This window comes from Temnothorax nylanderi, unplaced genomic scaffold, assembly GCF_030848795.1.
Source record: "Temnothorax nylanderi isolate EJ_2023f unplaced genomic scaffold, tnyl_v1.0 TNYL_tig0008_pilon, whole genome shotgun sequence".
Taxonomy (NCBI): domain Eukaryota; kingdom Metazoa; phylum Arthropoda; class Insecta; order Hymenoptera; family Formicidae; genus Temnothorax; species Temnothorax nylanderi.
The window spans coordinates 1,954,903-1,976,628 of record NW_027249070.1 but is presented as its reverse complement, the minus strand read 5'-3'; the positions used below and the strand labels follow the sequence as shown (position 1 = coordinate 1,976,628).

Sequence of the window (21,726 nt, the reverse complement as noted above, 5' to 3'; positions counted from 1 at the left end):
GGAGTACGCGCGCGCAAATTAGCATCGCGACTCCGCGGCCCGCTAATAAAGCCGTGTGCCACAGCTGCGTGGACTTATGAATATTTATGATCTGGATTTGTTCACCGAAAAGCAAATCGAACCGTCGCGTCGTTTCTTCGAACGCACGCAAGTATGTTGCGATATACCGGTTACACTTGCGTGCCAACGTATGTGTGCGTGTGTATGCGTGCGCGTTACATAATATGCACGTCGATCGACGTTCGATTCGACGTTCGAAACGATTGATTTCGTAGCGCGGCGAGTGACCCGCAAATCTGTGATTTGTTAAAATAATACTCTGGATAGTATACCCAATGGTCCGATGATTGTCAAGCTGATAACATTTTATGATCCCTAATTGGTCGTAAATGTTACACGCCGTGCTGCGAAATCCCGTGACGCGAAACGCTTTAATTAACGCCGTCGAGTCTTCGGAGTATGACAGAAATACGATCCGGTTTATCTTCTTCCGTGGCTTCCTTTCGCGATACGCTTAATATTAAATTTTACTTTTAAGTCTTTACTAATCCGTACCTTCTATGAAAACTGATTGAGTGAGAAGCAAAGTGTTTGGGTCACTCGTTTACAGTCTTCAAGCTTATAATTCGCCAGGGTTCCTTCAATTTCGAATTTTAAGTACGCGGAAGAGCGCGCGAGTGAAAAGTACCGAGGTATTCTTCCGCATGTGAAGATGACGACGGTATCGATCGTAAATAGCGGAGGATTTTCGTGATCATAGGCGGTGCGTGCCGGCCACGTGGCAGCTGCCTCCAACAGCTGTTACCGCTCGGATGCGTCGAGAGGCGCGTCGCTTTTTCGCCGCTCGTTGCCGATTTTTAATGCTCGCGTGTCCGCAAGAAGGAAATATTCCGGTCCGCGAAAACAGAGCGCGTCTCTTATCGGCGATGCATCGCCACGCCGATCTTGGCGATATCGGCACGCGAACGCTTTCAATTATACCCGATGGCGAAATCGTCGTCCGCGACCGCGTTCCTTGACGTCGCGAGTTTGTCTTTCATTACACATTTTTGGGCGAGGAATAACAAAATAATATTTCTTAATATTATTAAACAATTTTCAGCTTAGAATCTTCAGAGTTCAAATGATTAAGAGAAAAATTACACGTTTGAATCACAAATATGTAATGTCATTAATATTTGAGAATTTTGAGTTTATTTGTGTAGATTTTATTATATCTATTTTATATAGTCAGCTGAACGCTTATAGTTGAAACTTCTACAATGTCAAGTTTATACGAGACACTCAATTGCATTTGTTTTATCGAGAAATAATCGCTACCGTTAATACCGTAAAAAATTGAGAAATTTTTCACATAAGCTAAACCAGTCATAAAAATCAGCGATAGAGAATTGTCGTAAAATCGAATGTAGGCAGGCAAAGTGTTTGTCAGGGAAGGTTTCTGCAAAAAAAAGGGGGAGAATGTTTGCAACAAATACGGCGGCATCTTTTCGGCAGCAATTTAAAAACCTCTCAGGTCCTCGAGAGTCCCTCACTGTCATTCAGAAACGCCGAGATTGCTCGAGTGCTTTTACGGGAGTAAAAATGTGAGCACATAATGACAGCTTCTCCATCTTTAAACCAAAGACAAATAGCGACTGTCGATTCTTGGTACCAAATGAAAACGGGAGATTAACCCATTATTCGTCCTGATGTCCTAGTTCTGATATTCTCAGTTAAATCCGATTTTTGCATAATATAATTTATGTATAATAAATTTTTGCATTAATTCCATAAGAGATAAACTCGAATATCTTCGAGAATTTAATGCATAATTGTTTAATGAATAATTTTTAAGAGAGGGATTTTAAAGAGAGGGAAAAAATTTCCGTTAAAAAACACGGTATTGCAAGAGCGAACAAAACTCGAAGAGCTAATCTATTAATCAAGCTCAATCAATTTTTAATCAGCGTAAAATAAAACGCAACATGCAATCGTTAAAAAAACGTCAAATCAGTTAGGTCTGAATTACAATTTCGCGATTCGAAATGCATTCTGGTTTTTAAATTAAAAAGAGTATACACATCATAGATGAAAATTTTACGAGGCGAGTACATATTACTTATATTTAATATATTTCAATACGTTTATATATAATTACGTATTTAATATATTCCAATACGTAACATTTTACGTATTTTAATATATTTTATACGTTTATATATATTTCAATATATACAATGTCTAGTATCGAATGCACCAAGTGCACTGCGAGGAATGCACGCGGCTGTTATCTTTTCTCGTCGGAACCTACCACCGCCGCCGCTACCGCGGACTCGGGCGTTTCCGTGCGCGGGTGTCCGAGCCGAGGCGCTCCGGTCGACCGGTTGCTCCGACGGCCGCAGTACGCGGCGAGACGCGAACCAGTGTGCCGTAGCTTTTTTTCCCAACGTTAAACGGCATCGCGCCCGAGAACCCGGTGCCGCGCGCATTCGATCTCTCTACTCGCGACCCACGACGCGCCTCCGTCGCGGTGCCTCCTCGAGTCGAGTGGCGAGAGCCGCAAACGCCGTGGATTCGAGGATACCGCGTCGCGGTAGAAGCGATCGGCTGGATCCTCTCAAGTAGTAGCCGAAGCCGGAAGTGCGACTCACGGACACGTGGTAAACGCTCGACGATGATAAGAGCGTGCGTGCACGCGCGCGCGCACGTACGTACACGCGGCGCGGCGAGGCGAGGCGTAGCGAAGCCGGCAGGCGGGAAAGGAGGGAGGAAAGAAAATTAATCTGACCGATGAGCTTTTCCGCGTCGACTCGCGACGTGGCGCCGACGCAATTTCCCCGCGCGTTTCCCTCGCGATCGCGGGTCGATCGGCCGCGTGACACACGTGTGCGTGCGTGCGTGCGTGCGTTCGTTCGTGGCTTTCCGCGAACATCAATTTGCGGAAAAGCCCCCGGAGCAGCGAACTCCGACACCCGCGGGATTGTTGCACGGAAACACCACTGTGGTTTGCGTTACACGATGAAATACTCTTTTACTTTCTTTTTACATAAAAACTGTACGCGTCACGGAAGAATAATAGCGCGAAATGTGGGACGGTATAGCGCAGCGTTGTGGCAGCATTTAGTTACGTTAATTAAGCGCGGCTTATCAAGCGGGAAACGATTAAACCGGTTTCGTTTCCCGTTATTTTGCGCAAAATTGTCACAATAAGCGGCGGGGGCCAATTTTCTTTCTTTGCTCCAGAACGTCAAAGAGACTCGAATTACAGGCGTTGTGCAACTAATCGTAATCGGAGTGCGAACTGATCTCGGTGTCAGTTTCTTTGATGTTCGCCGTTCGATTCCCGCGCGTTACAGAATTCGGAACAAGGGTTGAATCAATTTGCCGCGCGGCTTTAAATTGACAACGCTCACACGTGTAGCAATCCGATCGCCCTGCCCGAAGACAGTCTTACGTGTTCCGAAAAGTGATCGGCTATGATCGGCCACTATGCATTACAATTCGACGAGATTCCTCCAACTCCTTCTCTCTCCTCTCTCTTTCTCGCGTGATTTCGTTCGAGACTTACATTCAATTTTATAGCCGAGGAACGAGAGAAAAAAAGAAAGAGAGAGAGGGACCGAAGGAGAAGAGAAAGAGCGATTTCTCTGACTCACCGTTTCTTCGACACACACGAGCCTCGCAGCTTGCCGACGTCGTTAACGCGCGCGCCTCGTTAACCCGCGGGTGGGTTCGCGCCATGAGCGCCTCTCATTCGAAGGATCAAAAATTATTTCTCCCTGAGAAAAGAGACTATTTTCCTCTGTGTTTCACGCCTCATTTACTTGCACCTTTATCTCATTTATCTCATATTAATCTAATTTCTTATTTTAACTTGAAATTTTTGAAAAGCAAAGGAATTATCGATTGCATGATACAATCTGTTTTAGACATGAAATATTTAAATACAAAGCAAGGTTCGCGTAAATTACTGAAAATGATGGACTTGTCTAACCTTGGAAGTAGTTTACTTTGTCTGTAACTTTATTTTAAAATATATTCTATGTATAAGCGGCAGTCTTAATTTGCGTGAATTTTGTTTTGCGCAAGTAAATTTTCATCTTATCTCTACATTTCTTGATACATACGCACACATTCAATACACGATCCTCTAGTGCACTTTTCTCGAGAACTGTTAGAAAAATATTTGGGCACAGTATTTACTAATTCAATATAACAGTTTGCGCTAAATACGAGGCGCTTGTGGCGCGAGTTGTTTTTTTCGTTACCACGTTCGTTTGCGCGCCGTTTTACATACGTTATCATTTGCGACAGAACTGCACGACGCCACGTCCAGATTTTTCGTTCTCACGGATCGATCCCGAGTCTCCTCTCCGATGCTCGAGAGCGCGTCACTGCGGCGCGGAACACGTGGCGCGTAGCTTTTTTGTTTGTGAATTGACTCACGAAGTATACCAGTGTGTGAACGAGGAAAGGAAGGAAAAAGAAAGAGAAAGACAATTCGCGAGGGGAGAGTCATTTTTCGGTGCGCGCGTTTCGCTAATGAACACGAAGACGAACGGAAGGCCAACCATTAGAAGCCGACGACGATGACGAGAACCTCTCATTAACATCTCGACGCGTCTTCCTGTTGCGAGCGGAACCGTAAGTTACGATGTTTAAAAGTGTGTACAAAAAGTTCTTGACCCTAGATTAGTATCGTGGGAAAAATCGAAGGTTTCGTCTGTCTATTTTGTGATGCCAAAGTTGTAAATCAGATGTATAAATTATAGATTTATTATTATAGTAATCAATTATGTAAATAAATCTATATAAATTATATATTTATCGTTATATATAGTAATCAATTATGTAATTAATAACAGTCATCACTTCCCACGTTGCTCGAAATACGAATAAATACAGGACTTTAAACACGTTGCAATGAAAGTTGAATATATTTTAGAAATATTTGCGCATATCGTGATGCAAACTTCAAAGCTATAAGAATCCGGTAGATGGTAGAAACTCGATGAGTACTATTTACGAGTATGTTAAGCCTCATTGGCTGATAGTGAAATCGTTAGTGCATACAAATTTTGCATACGCGTGCATACGCATAATAAATAAGCATGTACACCGCTACATAACGAGTTATCTGTATAAATTTCGCAAACAATATATTTATTTATATCGATCTCTCGCGTACTATCTCTGACGCATTCCTTTGCATTCGATTCAATAGATTTTCCGCGTTGATTCCCGCTTGCGTCCGCACTTTCTCGCGGCCCCGTTCGTAATCACGTCTGACCGGAAACCGCGTAGACCGCGCCGCGATAATGTTATGCAAAGAGTTATGCAAAAACGCCGGTCGTCGATCGCCAATGTACACACATCGCTATCTTCCCCGGCGTGAGCGAAACACCGAAGATATCGACGTTCGGCGTATTCGGGATTCAGGTCACCGCCGTCCGCTACCGCGTCTCGTAATCGCGACTCGTACGAGAACACGCGTAAATAAACCGTCCATTCACGTGGCGGACGAGACCGGAGTCCCGCATGCGGTGTTCGCTCAGTTTTCTCGCTCGACTTTGATTTGCAGCTCCCCGTTTCTCTCCTTCTTCTCTCTTTCTCTCGCAGAAAAGTTAAATCATCAACAAAAGTTAGTCCAGCGAGCGGTTACTATCGCATTTCCCGCGTGACTTGAAAAAATTTTATACGATTTGTATAACATCACGTTTATCTAACAAAGAAATTTTCATAGGAACAATGAAACATTACACATACATAATATATATTATTTAGCATAATCATCATTTTTTACGAATATCTTGAGCAGAGAAAGAATAGAAAAGCGTTTCGTACTGGTCCCGAAATTGTTATTTTTTCAGGCTATTAAAAATCATACTACTAAAAACGATACTGATGTGAGCGACGCCTCATATATTTCGTGGAAGAAATAAGTAAGAGACGCAGGTTGCAAAGCGGACGCGTTGCGCGCAACGCGTAACGATCTCGATGATTCACATCGAGCGATCAACTGGCCACACCGTCGGCTTTTCCGTTGACAAATGATTTCGCGGGACACTTGTTGCTTTTATCGAGGTGTTGGTGCAGTGGATTCGAGATCTACGAATGAGAATCGCGAGCCCAGACACTCGCGTTGAAATCATTAGCGAAGAAGAAATGAATTCGTTTTCTCGAAATTAATTTGCTCCTCTTTTTTATCGCAACGATAAAACTCCGACGAAATCGACGATATTTCGAAAGACCCGGATCCTGTAGCATGTTATGTCTTCATATTTTACGCGCGATATCTTCCACGCACTCATGATCGATCATAAATTATAAATTGCCGTGCATAAATTGCGGAGCATTCATTGCGTTTGCGCGCGGACTATAGCACCTCTTAATTCAGAGATGCCGATTGTGATTATCGTTATTGTCCACGTTGGGATAATTAACGGACACAAGGAAAACCGACGAAAGTTTTTGCACGAGTCATTGACGGTCTTGACGTCATCTCCATCATATCGAATGATTCAGCGCAACTCAGGTTGTAAGAAACGGTATAATCGCGCCGTTCGATATTTAGTCGACTGATGCAAATTACATCTGCAATATACAAATGCATTTAGCGTAGGTGGTCGCGTTAATAAACGCCGTTACAGTCATGAACATGCGTGATTATGTTTTTCAAAATTCAATGACTCTTAGAATTAACCTTTTTTACAATTTTAATATTTTAACTTAATAATTTAATTATAATCCTTTTAACAATATGAGTTTTTACATAATCTTTTTAAGAACACGTGATGTTAATTTTGTCCCGCGAGAGATCGTTACCTTGTATATCTATATGCGTGCTCGACGCAACGCTCGAAGACGAAGATGCATCTGGGCTACGCTCGTCATACAATACACGCATAGACATACGAGTAATGTATAATAAGGTTTACGGTCGCAACGGTAATTCGTCGCAGACAGAAATATCCTGAGCTCGGGCCAACAACGTCGCGCATGTGGAACCACGTCATCATTGTTGAATTTTCAGCGTTCTAGAATAAGCCGGCGTGGGATGATGAGCTTATCACGTGGTCATATCGGAAAACGAATTAGAAATGTGAAACAAAACGGCAGTTTGTTTATTAGCGCTTTATTAAATATCAACATCCAAGTTCTTATAATGCTACGTCGCTCGGAAATCATTAAACTCGCCCCGGCTCTGCTTCGCTCTTCGTGGCGGCGAGGTGCATCCTTTTGATAAGACCACAGCGAGTCTTTCGTGACGATTGCGTCACCACGACGACGTGATCCGCATAGCTCCGTGAACAAATTGGCGACAAGGATACATTTCCTCGGCATCGATTCATCGTGCGCCTTCTTCTTTTTTTTTTATCATTGTCTTCCACGAATCGGCCGGAAACCGTCATCACATTGCCGCCAATGTGATGACGATTTCACATACATTATCTTGAAACGTAAGGTGTATCTTTCCAAGTATCTAAATAATATCACAACATGTCGTCAATCCAGTAAATCTGCAAAGGTATTCGCAAGAGATAGCTTCGCGTTATTCGTCTAATCGAGCACAAAATTATAAGATAATAAAATTAACGATTGCTAATTTTTAGTTTTAATATTTTGTGTTGTTTATTAATTTATGAAATAAATATACGTAAGTCTTCATGTTACATATGAATAAAGATAAGAAGAATGGTGCCAACGAGTAGCCTTGAAACATTATACGTGTTTTTAAAATTGCTTCTCGTATCTCGATATAACGTAATGGAATAAATTAATAATTCACATTGCGATAAAAAAGAAATAACAAAAACGAATATAAATCTTGTTACGGTGACTTGAAAACGACTTCGACAACGCTTTTGACGCTAATTAATTTTCCCTTAATATTTCTTCTTCGTTTCGTAAGCGGAGAGATAAGGAATTTTATAAAGTGCATTTTATTGTGTCGAAAGAAAATTTATCGATGAACTTTCGAGAGTACTTTATGCCGCTCGGCGGCCGTAAGCACGGCGGTCACATAAATTAGAAGCGGCCGCTATCACAAAATAACTGCAGCATAATAAACATCCGAGAAGGAAAGGCGGGCGCCGGGTGGTGGGAGGAAGGGAAGATATACCGCGGCGGTATGCGCGCGTGTTTTTGATACGCGCCTAATCGCCGTGACATAATCGCCGTACTGCCGGGCGCGGAGCATGACGTGATCTTGTAATATAATCGATGCCCCTTTTGTTCGGAAGCCACGCGGCTCGTTAACGTAAAAGCACACACACACACACACACACACACACACACACACACACACACACACACACACACACACACACACATGCACGATCTGTCGGGTGATCCATCAAAGAATTATTTTTCTCGCATGTCACGTGAAAAAAGGCAGATCGCCGAGCACCCTTAATAAGGACTTTGTAATATACTTCTCAATCGATGGTCTTGTCGAGCGTCATGCGCGATGTGCACGAATTGCATCCTTTCAGTACGGGATCTTTACTCGTTAAGAGAAAAATGTCTCGCGCAAATTTATTTTCACTTTATCAAATATTTCCAAAATTATAAATCTCTATTGTGTGTATTGTACAAAATGATTACATTTCATATTTAAACTGTATGTCATTTTCCCTCTTTAATCTTTATTTAAAAAACAAATTCCTTTTTTTGTTTCCATAATCATCGGATTTTGAAAATAAATATAAAACGCGAGATAATGCATCTGTTTCGATGTTTCGATAAAATCGAATACAATAACTCGGTCTCTTTCTCTGTTTACTGATTCACTTTAGATATCGATAAGCGATACACAAGTCGCAGCTCAGGATATGTCGATGAGCTGATACGACTAAAAATACACGTTTGCACCTTACGAACGAAGAAAAAGACAAGGGAATTGAAAGGGTTGGACGCGAGGAGGGTGTATTCGAAGTTTTAACGCAACCAGGTCAAGCCTTCCGGCAAAAACCGAACGATCGGGTCCGATTCGATTCGTGTCCGGTCGTTCACGACGCGACAGAGAGAGAGAGCTCGATAGTATTGAGCTCAAATAAACGCGCGCTTTTGTCCATGGCGTCGGCCAACTGCCGACGCGGGGAACTCTAGATGTGAAGTTAAAAATAAAGGCAACCGTTTAGCGGTCTCTGCCTTCATCGAGGCCGGTCGCGGCATAATACGAAACTGGGATCCCCCGGAGTTAATACCAGAACCATTTCATTTTGAACCGGCTGCCTTTTAATCAGTCATGAATCTCTGCAGGGAAATTCACGTCCTTCATCGTTACTCGAAAATCGATTTCTCCACGTGTACATGAGATGTCCGTTTCGAATTAAAGCGACGACAATTCTAGGAAAAATAAATTAAAAGTTAATTAATATAAATTCAATGGTATTACTTTTATAATCTGATTTCGATAAAATTCAGTCTGAGAGCAACTTTACGGGCATTCATCATAATCTTTAACTTTTAATTGTCAGTTTCCACTCATATTTTAAGATTTATAGCGCTTAGTTCTTAGTATCTAAATGGAAAACGACGAGTCAGTGCGATTTAATTCAGCTTTGACAATCGGAGGATACAAAATCACATTTAATATGAATATGTTTCTCGCCGGTGGCGTTTATCGACAAAGAGGGTAGCGACGACAGCAGTTAACGTGATTGCAGAACGCTGCAATTCGCATATAAACGTAGAATTAACTTCCGCTTCGTGAAATAGGATGGTTCGACAAGGCGAGACGCGGGTACCATCGATGAGCTCGATCGACCGGAGTCCGTGCATCTCGTACAGAAAATCGCTCTCTATTACACGCCTGAATCGCCGTGGCCATCCGCCGCTTTCTCACGGAAGCTCTCAAAAAGGAAGAAGGCGCCGCGGCGAAAAAGGACGAAGAGAGAGAGAGAGAGAGAGAGAGAGAGAGAGAGAGAGAGAGAGAGAGAGAGAGAGAGAAAGAGAGAAGGAAAAAGAGCGGGGTTTATCGGCATCGAAACGGCGTTTCGCGCGATTGAACACGGGGCCGGGTCGTTATACCTAACCGTTTAACATATGTATATCTAAAGACGTACGTGTGTCTGCATTTATCCATGTGTACTTATCGATCGTTTCCTTGCCGTCCGCCGAAGCAACTATAACGTACGATATCGAGCACAAACAGTCGCATTCGATACCTTTCCTCCTCGAAATCAAGCGCGTAGGACAGAATCCTCCATAAAAAAGTTCACTATTGGGTGAATCGAGAACGGAGAAAATTAATGTTAAAAATTGCGGTCAAACGTTCACGCTCTGATCTTTCTTGCGCACAAGGGAGAGGACCTCACTCCATTGATTTTTTTTTTCATACGAGAACAAGAACAGATGGAACGGCGTTAGATCTTCGCCGGCGCGCCGCGAGACGGTCGAGGAACCCTCGCCGACGTCCGCGAGGAGCCTCGCTCTCCGGTGTCGCTGAATGAACGTAGGGTACTACGAGCTATCCGTTAATAATTCCTACGCTGAGTCACCGTTTCCAATACGCCCACTGTCATCGCTTGGTGCATTCCGAATGACGTCGGTCGCTGACACCGCGTTCGCGTGACGTCCGCCTCCCTCCGGGGATCCCGCGTTGTCCCCCGAGCGATCGGAAATCGCGATCGGAGTCGCGCATGACTCTGGGCCGGCCGAAATGTCAAGTCATTTCGGTAAACATAATGACGCGGGTTTCGGACTATTTCGAGTCGGAGACTACTATTTCGTAGAAAACCTGATACGCAACGGGCGTGTACGATGGATAACTCGCCAACGATTGTCCGCCATGAAGAAACGACGAGACAGTGGACGAATAACTATATCACTCGCTGCCTTTTTTGTGTATAAATGTAGATGTATTGGCAGTTTGATAATAGCTATTGATAATGAAAGGCCAGCGATCGACTTTCATTATAGTATTCTGCATTAGTAATTATTATACCTTGGCACAAAATACTGTTTCTATTATTATTTCGCAAAGCAATGTGTGTGTATTTTCTCATTTCTTTTTCACTTACATCTTTCATCTTTTCAACTTTTTATATGACGGTGTAAATGTGCGAACTCACGTCTTTCCAGACAGCGAGTCGTTATACTTTATCTATAGCGCAAGTGAGTCTATGTATAAACAACTTAGCTGTGTATATCTAACCTGGTGTTTTTCCATACAAAATGCATTGGATAGCGTATAAGTTCTGGCTATATGCAACGTGCAATTTTCTCACCGCGCTGAGGTGAGGGTTAAATTAAATTATCGCGTCGCGCTAATATATCGTAATTATAAAGCAATAATAAATTATAAGAACAATGTCTATGCAACTAATGCTCGCGACATGTGACACGCTGACTCTCAGATGCTCGCAATTACTCGCAAACGTTATGCAATTCCTGTTTCTGATATCACCGCCGCTACTCGTTATCTCCTACATTCTTACCGCGCGCTCTTCTCTTAATTGCGTTCTTCCTCTATCTCCTCTTTTTTATCTCCAAGTAATGCCGTGACGTCGTTATCGTCTCCCTCCTCCGACAATTTGCCGCAATCGTGTCGATGCACTCGTCGTGCATCTCGCGGTACATTTATGCCCTCGACAACGTAAACGATTTATTGCCGTAAATTCCTGCCGCTTTCCTGATTTTATTATTGCTTTCGCTATTCTACATTTGAGAGCTATTCTCCTTTACGAAAAAAGCAAATTATTTCTGATAAACGGCAAATCAACTTAACGAAAGTTATATTATAACTTAGAGCTATAGAAATTTTGTTACTTGCGCAAATTTTTCCAAAAAATATAGAATCTTATATAGAATATCTTAAATTAATATTTTTATCAAGACGATATTTTCACAATTAAATGTGTTTAAAAAAATAATTGGAATTGATTAAAGAATGCTGTTAAATTAAACTTCTCAATCGCGACATTACTGAAAATAATTAAAGAATATTAGAAATAATATTTCAGATCCGGTTTTTAAAATTTTTTTAAATACGCATACATGGCTCGATATAAATCGCGCGACACCATAACTTCTAAACTATTTCTCCACTCAAGGAGTGAAAGTTGTTTATCTGATTTGCATTCATGAAATTTCGCAGTCTATAACTACGGTAATGCTGTTAAAATTCTTGACTAGATCGACTCTGTAGAACGAGGGAGTACTCTTTTTCTTCCTTTGACATTAATGTCGCTGCGTAATACGTAGTTATGAAAGTAATGAAATATTACACCTGAAAAAGCATAGAAGAGAGATATTTTTTATACGACATTGTACGCTTTGTGTAGCGCCTTATTGTTAGATATTTTTGTGCGACAGTCAGTTTCGCAATATTGCGTCATCATGCTCAAATGCAAAAATGAAACGGATTAATTCTTATCGTTGTTTTGACACTAAAAGTCAGACTTTCAGCTAATTAGTTACTAAAGCTACCATCTGACTCCTTTGACACAAAAGCTAACAATTAGCAAGGACGTATTTTAACCAAATTGAAACGCATAAATTTTAATTTGAACAAAAAATTCGCGTTTCTCTTTTAATGATAATATATGAAAGAATATTATGTTCAAAACTGATTGTATTAAAATTTAATTTTTTAATGGTTCGTCTGTAACCTTTCCTTCCTATGACATATCGCGTTGCGCAATTTAATTTCCATCATTTGCTTTTCAAAACCCTCGCTTAATTTCTGCCTTTGTATTCGTGAGCTTCCTCATAACTTTGAGTTAAATCGCAAAAACATCCGCTTCGGACGAGGACGTTCGTTCATTGATCTCTCTTTGAATGTTAAAGGTTCACTTCTAGGTTGGTGGCAAAAATAGCAAGTTTTTGCAACTTCACGGAAAATAGTTTGGTTATGCGAAAGTTATCGCTCATTTCGTCGGCCAATTGTTGGCATATTACTTCCCTCGCCGTATTGTACATTTCGCGATACCCTTAATTCGATATCCGGTGACGTATGTCGGTTTCCTGTACCGGGGTACTAATTCTTTTTCCATACGCGAGCTTATCGCGGAAAAATTACTTGGAAGTTGGCTGACGCACGGCGGTTTGCCGCAGATACACACCGTCGACACTGTGGAAATAGGGTGGCGGCTCTAGCTAGAGCCGCCCGTGTCAATATTAACAACCCCCTGTTGCATGTGTTTATCTTATCTATCTACCGTATCCATAAATAGCACGGCGACGAGACATCGGTCTTTTCCACATACCGATATGACGCTATCATTGCGATTAAAATGCATAGATCCTCCCTTGGAATGCTTATGTCAGCACACTTCGATATCTGAACAATTTAAAATTTTAGTTTTAGATCATCCCTCTATCCCGAATACAACTCATGAATCATGCCAAATACAGAAAATCAATTCTGTGTTTTAAATTTCTCTTAAATTTTTTAAAATTAACTTATAGTTCTTATAATAAAGCTTTTTATTAATATATTTTCCATCGTTGAATAATGATAATGAAGGAGGTTTTCTCCCTAAAATCGCACTTAGACATCGTCGTGTGTGGCGTCTCGGCCGGCGCCGTGCGCACGTGCGTGCGTCACGCACACGCAGGCGTAAATGGAAAGCGACGCACGTGCCACGCGGTCGCGCAGGTACCCTACCTACACGCGATCCTCATGTCGAATCGCGCAACGACATGCCCTCCCGCCCTCCGAATACCTCCGATACGTGGAACCTTTAATTGTAAGATGCGTTTAGATGGAACAAATCTCGAACGCGCGACATCACATTAGACCGACGTTTTTTTTCTATTTCTACAAACAAAATTCGATAATTTGAAATAAAAATAGTATAGAACCTTATCGGACAGATCACCTAAAACACGTCATTCTTTAATAAATATCAGTCAGCAACTGAATCTATCACTCCGAAAAACAATTCTAATGCTGTAAGAGCTATAATTCACCATTCAAATTTTTCGAACAGATAAAAACATTTACAGTTTATCCGTGAATTCTATACATTAGAAAAGGGACGACTGATAACAGCATTCCGAAGTGCTTTATCTTAAATATGATCGATGCCAAAATCGAGCAACTGACAGAATGTACCTTCTCTCTATTTACTTTGATATGGTAATCCAATGTGTCGGCGGATATGAAATTTCTAATTCCGGCCGTGAAGATATCAAGGAAAATAGAGATATTTTATCTCTCGATTCGTCGTTACATCGATCTCATTCTGAGAATGACAAACAGATGGGGAGCCTGCAGGGACTTCCTGGATTTTAATATGTGAACGCCCTTGGCCAGCGGCTTTCATACAGCGATTTTTCTCGTGTGTGATGCGTGTATGTGAAGTCACGTCGCTAGCACTTTCCCTTTTCAAGATCGATTTTGGCGCCGTGCGTCCGAACGGCGCAAGTCGACGACGTCGATGGTTCTTCAGGCAGGGCTGTATTTATATACGCGACCGCCCAATTTATTTTCTCCTGTTTTACTTTTAAGAAATCGATGTGCACATTGTCCTATTTCAATTCTAAGAATCTTGAAAGATTGCCCTCAGGAGCAAATTAGATCTAGAGGCTTGCGGTGTCACGAGCAGACCGATATAATTGTTCAAAGACAGAAATCCCTCAATTCCTTTCGCGAAATGATCCGTATCGCGCTAACGACACCTTCAAAATTTTCGGTCGATTCTCCCGCGCTTTCTATCCATTCTTCATTCCCATTCCCCTTTCCCTTCAGCACCTCGGTCACCATGCTCGCTCCATCGACTCGTTAAACGCCAAAAAAAAATACGAGGGCGGCCAGAGAGTGGGGCGGATGGAAGAAAAAGAGTGGCCGAAAAAAAGGTGTCTTAGGCCGGGACATCAAAAGCTCTTCCACGGGGGTGATCCCGCCGCGATCCATCCCTGTCCGCAAAGGCTCTCTTTCCTTCTCCCTCTCGTTCTCTCGTTCTCTCTCCTCCCTCGTCCCTCCTCCCTCCCGACGCCCTCTCTATGTTCCTGCTCGTCCTCCTTTCGTTTCCCTTGCCTCGCGAAAACCCGCCTTTCGTTAAAGGTGACCCGACGAAATCGCCGACGAGTCACACGTGCGTGCAAAAGGGTTGAAGAGAGGGAGAGGACGGGAGGAGGGAGTCCTCTGGTGGGTGGTGGGCTGCGGGAACCACGAGGCAGACGGTGCACGCACTCTTCGCGCTATATTACGGATACCGCCGAAAATCCCCTAAAGGGAAGTACGCGAAACAAAGGCTCCACCCCTTCCCACCCCCACATTGCTCGCCGTCCATCGTATCTCTCCCGTTCTCCTCTCTCTCCTCGCGTGTACGAGCGCCCGCGCATTTAATGCATCCTTGTCTCTTCTACCCCCCCCCCCTTTTTACCCTTTTTTATTTCATAATGTTGCGAACGCACGCCTAATTTGTCGTTAGTTTTCATATATCTTTTCCTCAGAGAGAGAGAGAGAGAGAGAGAGAGAGAGAGAGAGAGAGAGAGAGAGAGAGAGAGAGAGAGAGAGAGAGAGAAAGAGTATCTTCATTTATTTATACATTTAATCGTGAAAGATATGAATAAACTTTAATATGCTGCACTAGTTTTCTTATCGCTGTATTTTTATCTAACAAGGTTGTATGCACTTTATTTCCGAGCATTATTACGCGAATAGAAATCAACATTGCAACACTATCGATCCTCGATTAAATAAATTTATGATACCACAGTTGCTCATGAATTCAACGTGAATTGTAATATTAATACGGAATTATCCCTCGTTGCATGTAAGTGCATCGCGACCGGACAATGCATCTTGCGTGCATCGAGCACATTTCGCTTTCTCCATGAATTATTTTTACAATGCACGAAGAGAGAGGTCTTCAATTTTTTAGTTTGATATATTTCAAGAAGGCAGCAAACATTATTGGCATCACATAGTTTTTAATTAATTATGCATGCAGAAACGAAAATACAAATTCTCTGCATATTAATATCGGAAAATCAACGTACATTTATTTTTGATAGACGTGTCCAATTATTTCAACAAACAGTTAAAAAGTATGTCGAAATTTATGTAGAAATTTTTCCATGAGAGGAAACATTCTCGATGACATTTAGAAGCGCGCAGTTTATCGACCAATTCGTGCGGAATTTTAATTTTGACCTGACGATATTTCCGGATGGCCGATTCGTTATTTAATTGGCCAGAAACATACTCATAGCTAATCTAAGTTACGCAAGATCGATCACGCAATCGTCCTATCTCATGAAAGTACGACGGAGCTTATCCTCGGACCCGAGTAGATGCTAGAGAGAGTCCGTTCGCCGCGTCTTCTTCAAGGTTGCTCGAAAGCTCGCCGCGGCACCGTCGATGAGTGGGTCGGACCGCTGAAAAATCGATACGTACGAAAGTGAGAGTCGCTCCCTCGGTCGTTCCACCCTCCTTTTTGTTCTTCACACTCCGCGTGCTCTTCTTACTTGCCGTTTGGTTCATTCATGTCGTTGGCGGCCGCGCCGATGCACCTAAACGCGCAAGCACGGTTCACGCTCGTGCAAGCCCGAACAAAGTACGCAAAGCCGGCTAAAATGAAATTTAACCTCACCGCGTTAACCGGCATCTCGCGCAGAAATATTTGTTTCAATGCCTGATCCAAGATCTTCAAAAGACTTTTATAACAGTAATTGCCCTTTCCACATTAATTCCTAATTATCAGACATAACGTACAATGTATTGGAGTAACGAGATCCTTAGTGATAAATTCTTTTTTAACCAAATTTTAAGATGTTTGTGATTATAAATAAGAAGATTTCATACGAAGGCTTTCAAATAAGGTGATACAACTAAAATTTTACGTTTAACAATATATTTTATTTCGCTAATTTAAAAAAAAATTATAATTTTCATCGAATTATAATTTCAATCGAATTAAAAATTTAACTTTTACAAATCTTATCGAGTTTTTAACATTAAAAATTATAATATGTAGGTATAATACATAATATTATAATATAATACAATATAATATATCTATATATTATAAGATAATATTAAAATATGTATGTATTTAATATAACATTGAACATTATATATTATGTTAAAAGATAATATAATATTGAATATTTTTCTATACTATTCTAGGAACAATCATTAAGAAAGATTTCATAAATGGAAAAGAAGCGAAAAGATCTCACAAATATAAAATTTTCTGCTAAACCAAGCATCCTTGTTGCTTGATACACATTCAGGCATTAAGGACGTTCTCCGGTCCTTATACTAGAGAAAATCGATTTTCTTGAAACTGTGAATATACGTTAATTTAGGTGTGCTTTATGCGTGGTATAAATTTCAGTACCTCTTCCGGTATAAAAAATCAAGATACTGAGCCTCAAAGTTTCAACTTTTACTAATGAAAAGGTTTTCCAGGCCAAACGGTAAGAGATACGAAGTTGGTCAAAAGTACCAAAGTTGCTCCTCTCGTCGAGTTCTATAAGGAAAAAATGCCAAAATTAAAAAAAAATTAAATTAAAAAATTTTTTTTGGTAAAAATTGAAACTTTGAGGCTCAGTATCTTGATTTTTTATACCGGAAGAGGTACTGAAATTTATACCACGCATAAAGCACACCTAAATTAACGTATATTCACAGTTTCAAGAAAATCTAAAGAAAATCGATTTTCTCTAGCATAAGGACCGGAGAACGTCCTTAAAGAGATGATATCCAATCGATTTCCCATAAAGCATTTCTGGGAAAAAATATTCTCAGCTCTGTACAACTATTATTTAACACGTGAAATTTCGTTCATCTTATTTTGCACGCAGTTTGTTCTCATCTTTTGTCAAACTATAATATTCGCATATATATAATTAGTTTTATAATTATAAATTAACTTGTAGTAATAAAGATAGTTATCTTGATAAATATATAAAGTTTAAAATTAATATTGTCCGCTGACGACAGGCGTCAACAGATATATCTCGTTATACATATATAGTAAGGCAACAATGTGTCGCGATGTAATGTAAACAGCCGACGACTCCCCGCTAGGTTACAGCTCGGCTTTCAAAGTTTATTAGCGATTACCGTTGGAATCTTGCTTGCTGCCGTATAATTCTATCACAGTCGCGTTCGAGTTCACTTACATGGCCTCTCTCTTCCTTCGCTTACAGTCTCTGCTCAGTCAAGACAAATACAAAAACCTAACCAAGATAGAAGAAATCATGCGGTAGTATTGAAAATATCTTTTACATTCGCTATATGCTCCTAACGATATTAATATCGCGTTATTAGATATTAATTAAGAACACAAGTGCGTGTATATGTGTATGTGTGTATTACGTTGATATAAAGTATCATTTTCCCAGCTTCGTGTTACTTCTACATATTCGCAGCCGAAACGTATCGCCTAATCTTGTTATTATTTTATTTACAGCAGCAGCGGAGTCGCTAAAGTCCTCGTGAGCAATCTACCGATCCAAATACGACCAGAGGAGCTGGACCAGCTGTTTTCCAACTACGGCCAGGTTCAGAGCATCGAAAAAGTGCCGTCGCGGGACCCAAATACACAGAGCGTACTCATTAGCTATGAGACGCAAGAACAAGTACAGCAGTACGTTAATCGACACAACTCTTTTATCTCCTGTGATTTCGCGAAAAATCTAGGAAATTCGTGGCGTAGATGAATAAGGCAAAAACGTTGCTTTCTCTTGCTTTTGTTCACATTTTGTTCCGAAGAATCGCGAAGGTTCTTTCTCGCCATATGTATACATTCATATTCGGAATTCACGTTAGAACTTTAGGCATTCGCAGATGATGCGCACGAAAGTTGATGACGGCATCACGGCTTAAGCCGAGTCTACTATCAGTCGTATGTCGGAACGTAGCCGATAGTTTAATGAGGAAAATTTGTTTTCGAAAAAGAAATTCTCTCATTGACTACGACATACAACTGATTGTAGAACCGACCTTACCCGGCCGGGAGAGATACTCAATGATCTCGCTATTCGCAGGGCTGTGAACCAGTTAAATGGCTACGACCTCGACGGCAATCCGCTGAAAGTGGAGATGTCCTCGGCGGAGAGCCGGCGCAGGGGCCGGAGCCAGCGCGGCAGTGGCGCGGTCTTCTCCGGGCTGCCGGGATCCGGTCGCCAGACCGATTTTCCGCTACGTATCCTCGTCCAGTCTGACATGGTAGGCGCGATAATCGGCCGACAGGGTTCCACCATACGGCAGATCACGCAGATGACGCGCGCCCGCGTCGATGTTCACCGCAAGGACAATGTCGGATCTCTGGAGAAAGCCATCACTATCTACGGCAATCCCGAGAACTGTACCAACGCATGTAAGAAGATCCTGGAGGTCATGCAACAAGAGGCCAACAATACGAACAAGGGGTAAGAGTCGGCGTCCCGCGAGTTCCCTTCGATCCTTCCGAAATTAAATCGTACATCGGTCGAATATATATTAGATATAAATATATTTATATCAAATATTTTGTTAACTATAACATATTAAATATTAATATATTAAAAACTTTTCGTTATTTTTATCCAAAAATAACTGTTAATTCGGTTTTAGCATGCTAACTCTCACGATCATCCCGATTTCAATATATTATAAATACAGTTTTTAATTTACGTTGCTCGATCGAATCGCTATTTCGCCGATAATTGAATTTTGATGATAATTATATTATTACGTTGCTTGTCGACAGTGAGATAACTTTGAAGATCCTCGCGCACAACAATCTCATCGGTCGGATTATCGGTAAGGGCGGTAACACAATCAAGAGAATCATGCAGGACACCGATACAAAGATCACCGTCAGCAGTATCAACGACATCAATAGCTTCAACCTCGAACGCATCATCACGGTTAAGGGCACGATCGATAACATGAGCAAAGCCGAGTCCATGATTTCCAGCAAGCTGCGCCAGAGCTACGAAAACGATTTGCAAGCTATGGCTGTAAGTCCCATCGCATATTGCCCACCTATTCTCAATATAATAAAGCATATTATTTTCGGGAGAATTTTCTTGGAATTCTCCCGTAGATAAAAAAAAATATATATAGGAAAAATATAAATAATTTAAAAAATGCAAATGCAAACAAGTATAAATACTCACACGCATTTCAATGACTTGCAAGTGACACTGTTATACGAGGATCAAATCTCGGAGGGTTTCTATTAAAAATTTTAGATTAAATATTTGCTATCAAAAATTGGAATGTAAAGCAAACTCTTTCGTCAAGCTTTTAATTAATCTAGAAAGATTCGAGTGTCGACCTCGTCAAGGTCTGGCGCAGGTAAAGCGCGTCGATCGCGTCAAAGACGCCGTTGCGCAACGCGACGAGGCTTCTAATCGATATAATCATTATCCTCACCAGCCCCAAAGCATGATGTTCCCCGGCCTGCATCCGATGGCCATGATGTCCACCGCCGGCATGGGCTACAGCTCCCGTGGACCCGGCCTCTACGGCTCGGGACCCGCCCCGTATCCCTACCAGAGCAGCCTGCCTACTCAACAGGGCGTCCCCGCAAGCGATACCCAGGAGACGACTTTCCTCTACATTCCCAATAACAGCGTCGGCGCCATCATCGGTACCAAGGGCTCCCACATCCGTAACATAATCAGGTTCTCTGGCGCGAGCGTAAAGATCGCTCCCCTTGAACAAGATAAGCCAGCTGAGCAACAGACTGAGAGGAAGGTCACCATCGTCGGCTCCCCGGAATCTCAGTGGAAGGTAAGCGCAATCGTCCTCGTTGTTCCGTGATCTCTCGGTCAAGAATAAGATTCCTGACTTTTTATCTCACAATTTCTTCAATTTTGCCCACGAATGTTAGATCGGCGCCTTTCTTTGCTTTACGTATTATGATTCAAATAAGCACACTTAAATACGTAAAATATAAAGCTTGTTTCGTTAATGATAACGCTAAAGTAATGTCTGAAGGGTTTTAATATCCACATAATGTCGATGCCATATTGGCAGATAGGGTATCGCTTCGGTCTACCAATGTTGAGGTCGCGGGTTCAAATCCGGTCGTCTACGGGAAAGATTGTGTAGTACACTCAAGTCCGTAAAAATGTTCGCGGTTATCCTGCGTATTTTGGGTGGATGTTGTCATCTATGCATCAACTTGAATCAGCAGGAATATTAAAGAAAGGGCCCCGTACCGATCTCGTCGAACCAAGCATACGAGAATCGGCCCCGTTTGACCCTTCGACATCCTTTTTTTTTTAACTTTCGTTTTATATTAATTCATTTCTGAGACAACTGAAGGATTTAATTTTGTACAATATCAAAAACTGCGATTTCAGGCCCAGTACTTGATCTTTGAAAAGATGCGGGAGGAGGGATACGTCTCCGGCACTGAAGACGTTAGACTGACCATCGAGATCCTCGTGCCCAGTACTCAGGTTGGCCGAATCATCGGCAAAGGTGGTCAAAATGTGAGGGAGTTACAGCGCGTGACCGGTAGCGTTATAAAATTGTCAGAACAGCAAGCGACTCCTCCTTCAGCCGAAGAGGAAACAACTGTCCATATACTCGGTCCCTTCTTCTCCGTTCAGGTAAGGAGGCTGGCTTTTCAAATAATTTTTATGAGTAGATACTTGATACTTAAATTTTATTTATATATATCAGATCTATTATGAAATATGTAAATTATGTTATTACATATGATTAATTTTTTTACTTAAATCTACCGAAAGAAATAACAAGTCACTGACACACTAAAAAGATTACTAATCGATAGACAGGCAATTTTCTCTTATTAAATTAGGAGTGAAGTGTGTTCT

At 41.6% G+C, this 21,726-nt stretch overlaps 1 protein-coding gene across 5 annotated transcripts in view; it reads left to right on the top strand.

Moving 5' to 3' along the window:
- Imp (IGF-II mRNA-binding protein) overlaps positions 1-21,726 on the top strand; it is a 55,914-nt gene that overhangs the window by 23,139 nt on the left and 11,049 nt on the right. Inside the window, exons 1-6 of one of the 5 annotated variants that reach the window (XM_071724332.1) lie at positions 4,302-4,626; positions 18,363-18,536; positions 18,937-19,320; positions 19,641-19,893; positions 20,315-20,671; positions 21,247-21,498. In XM_071724332.1, coding sequence (XP_071580433.1) covers positions 18,992-19,320; positions 19,641-19,893; positions 20,315-20,671; positions 21,247-21,498 — 1,191 coding nt within the window. In that variant the 5' untranslated portion in view covers positions 4,302-4,626; positions 18,363-18,536; positions 18,937-18,991. Of the gene's footprint in view, positions 1-4,301; positions 4,627-18,048; positions 18,153-18,359; positions 18,537-18,936; positions 19,321-19,640; positions 19,894-20,314; positions 20,672-21,246; positions 21,499-21,726 lie in introns of those variants that run through there. The other 4 variants (XM_071724329.1, XM_071724324.1, XM_071724318.1 and 1 more) reach the window with 4 other exon arrangements.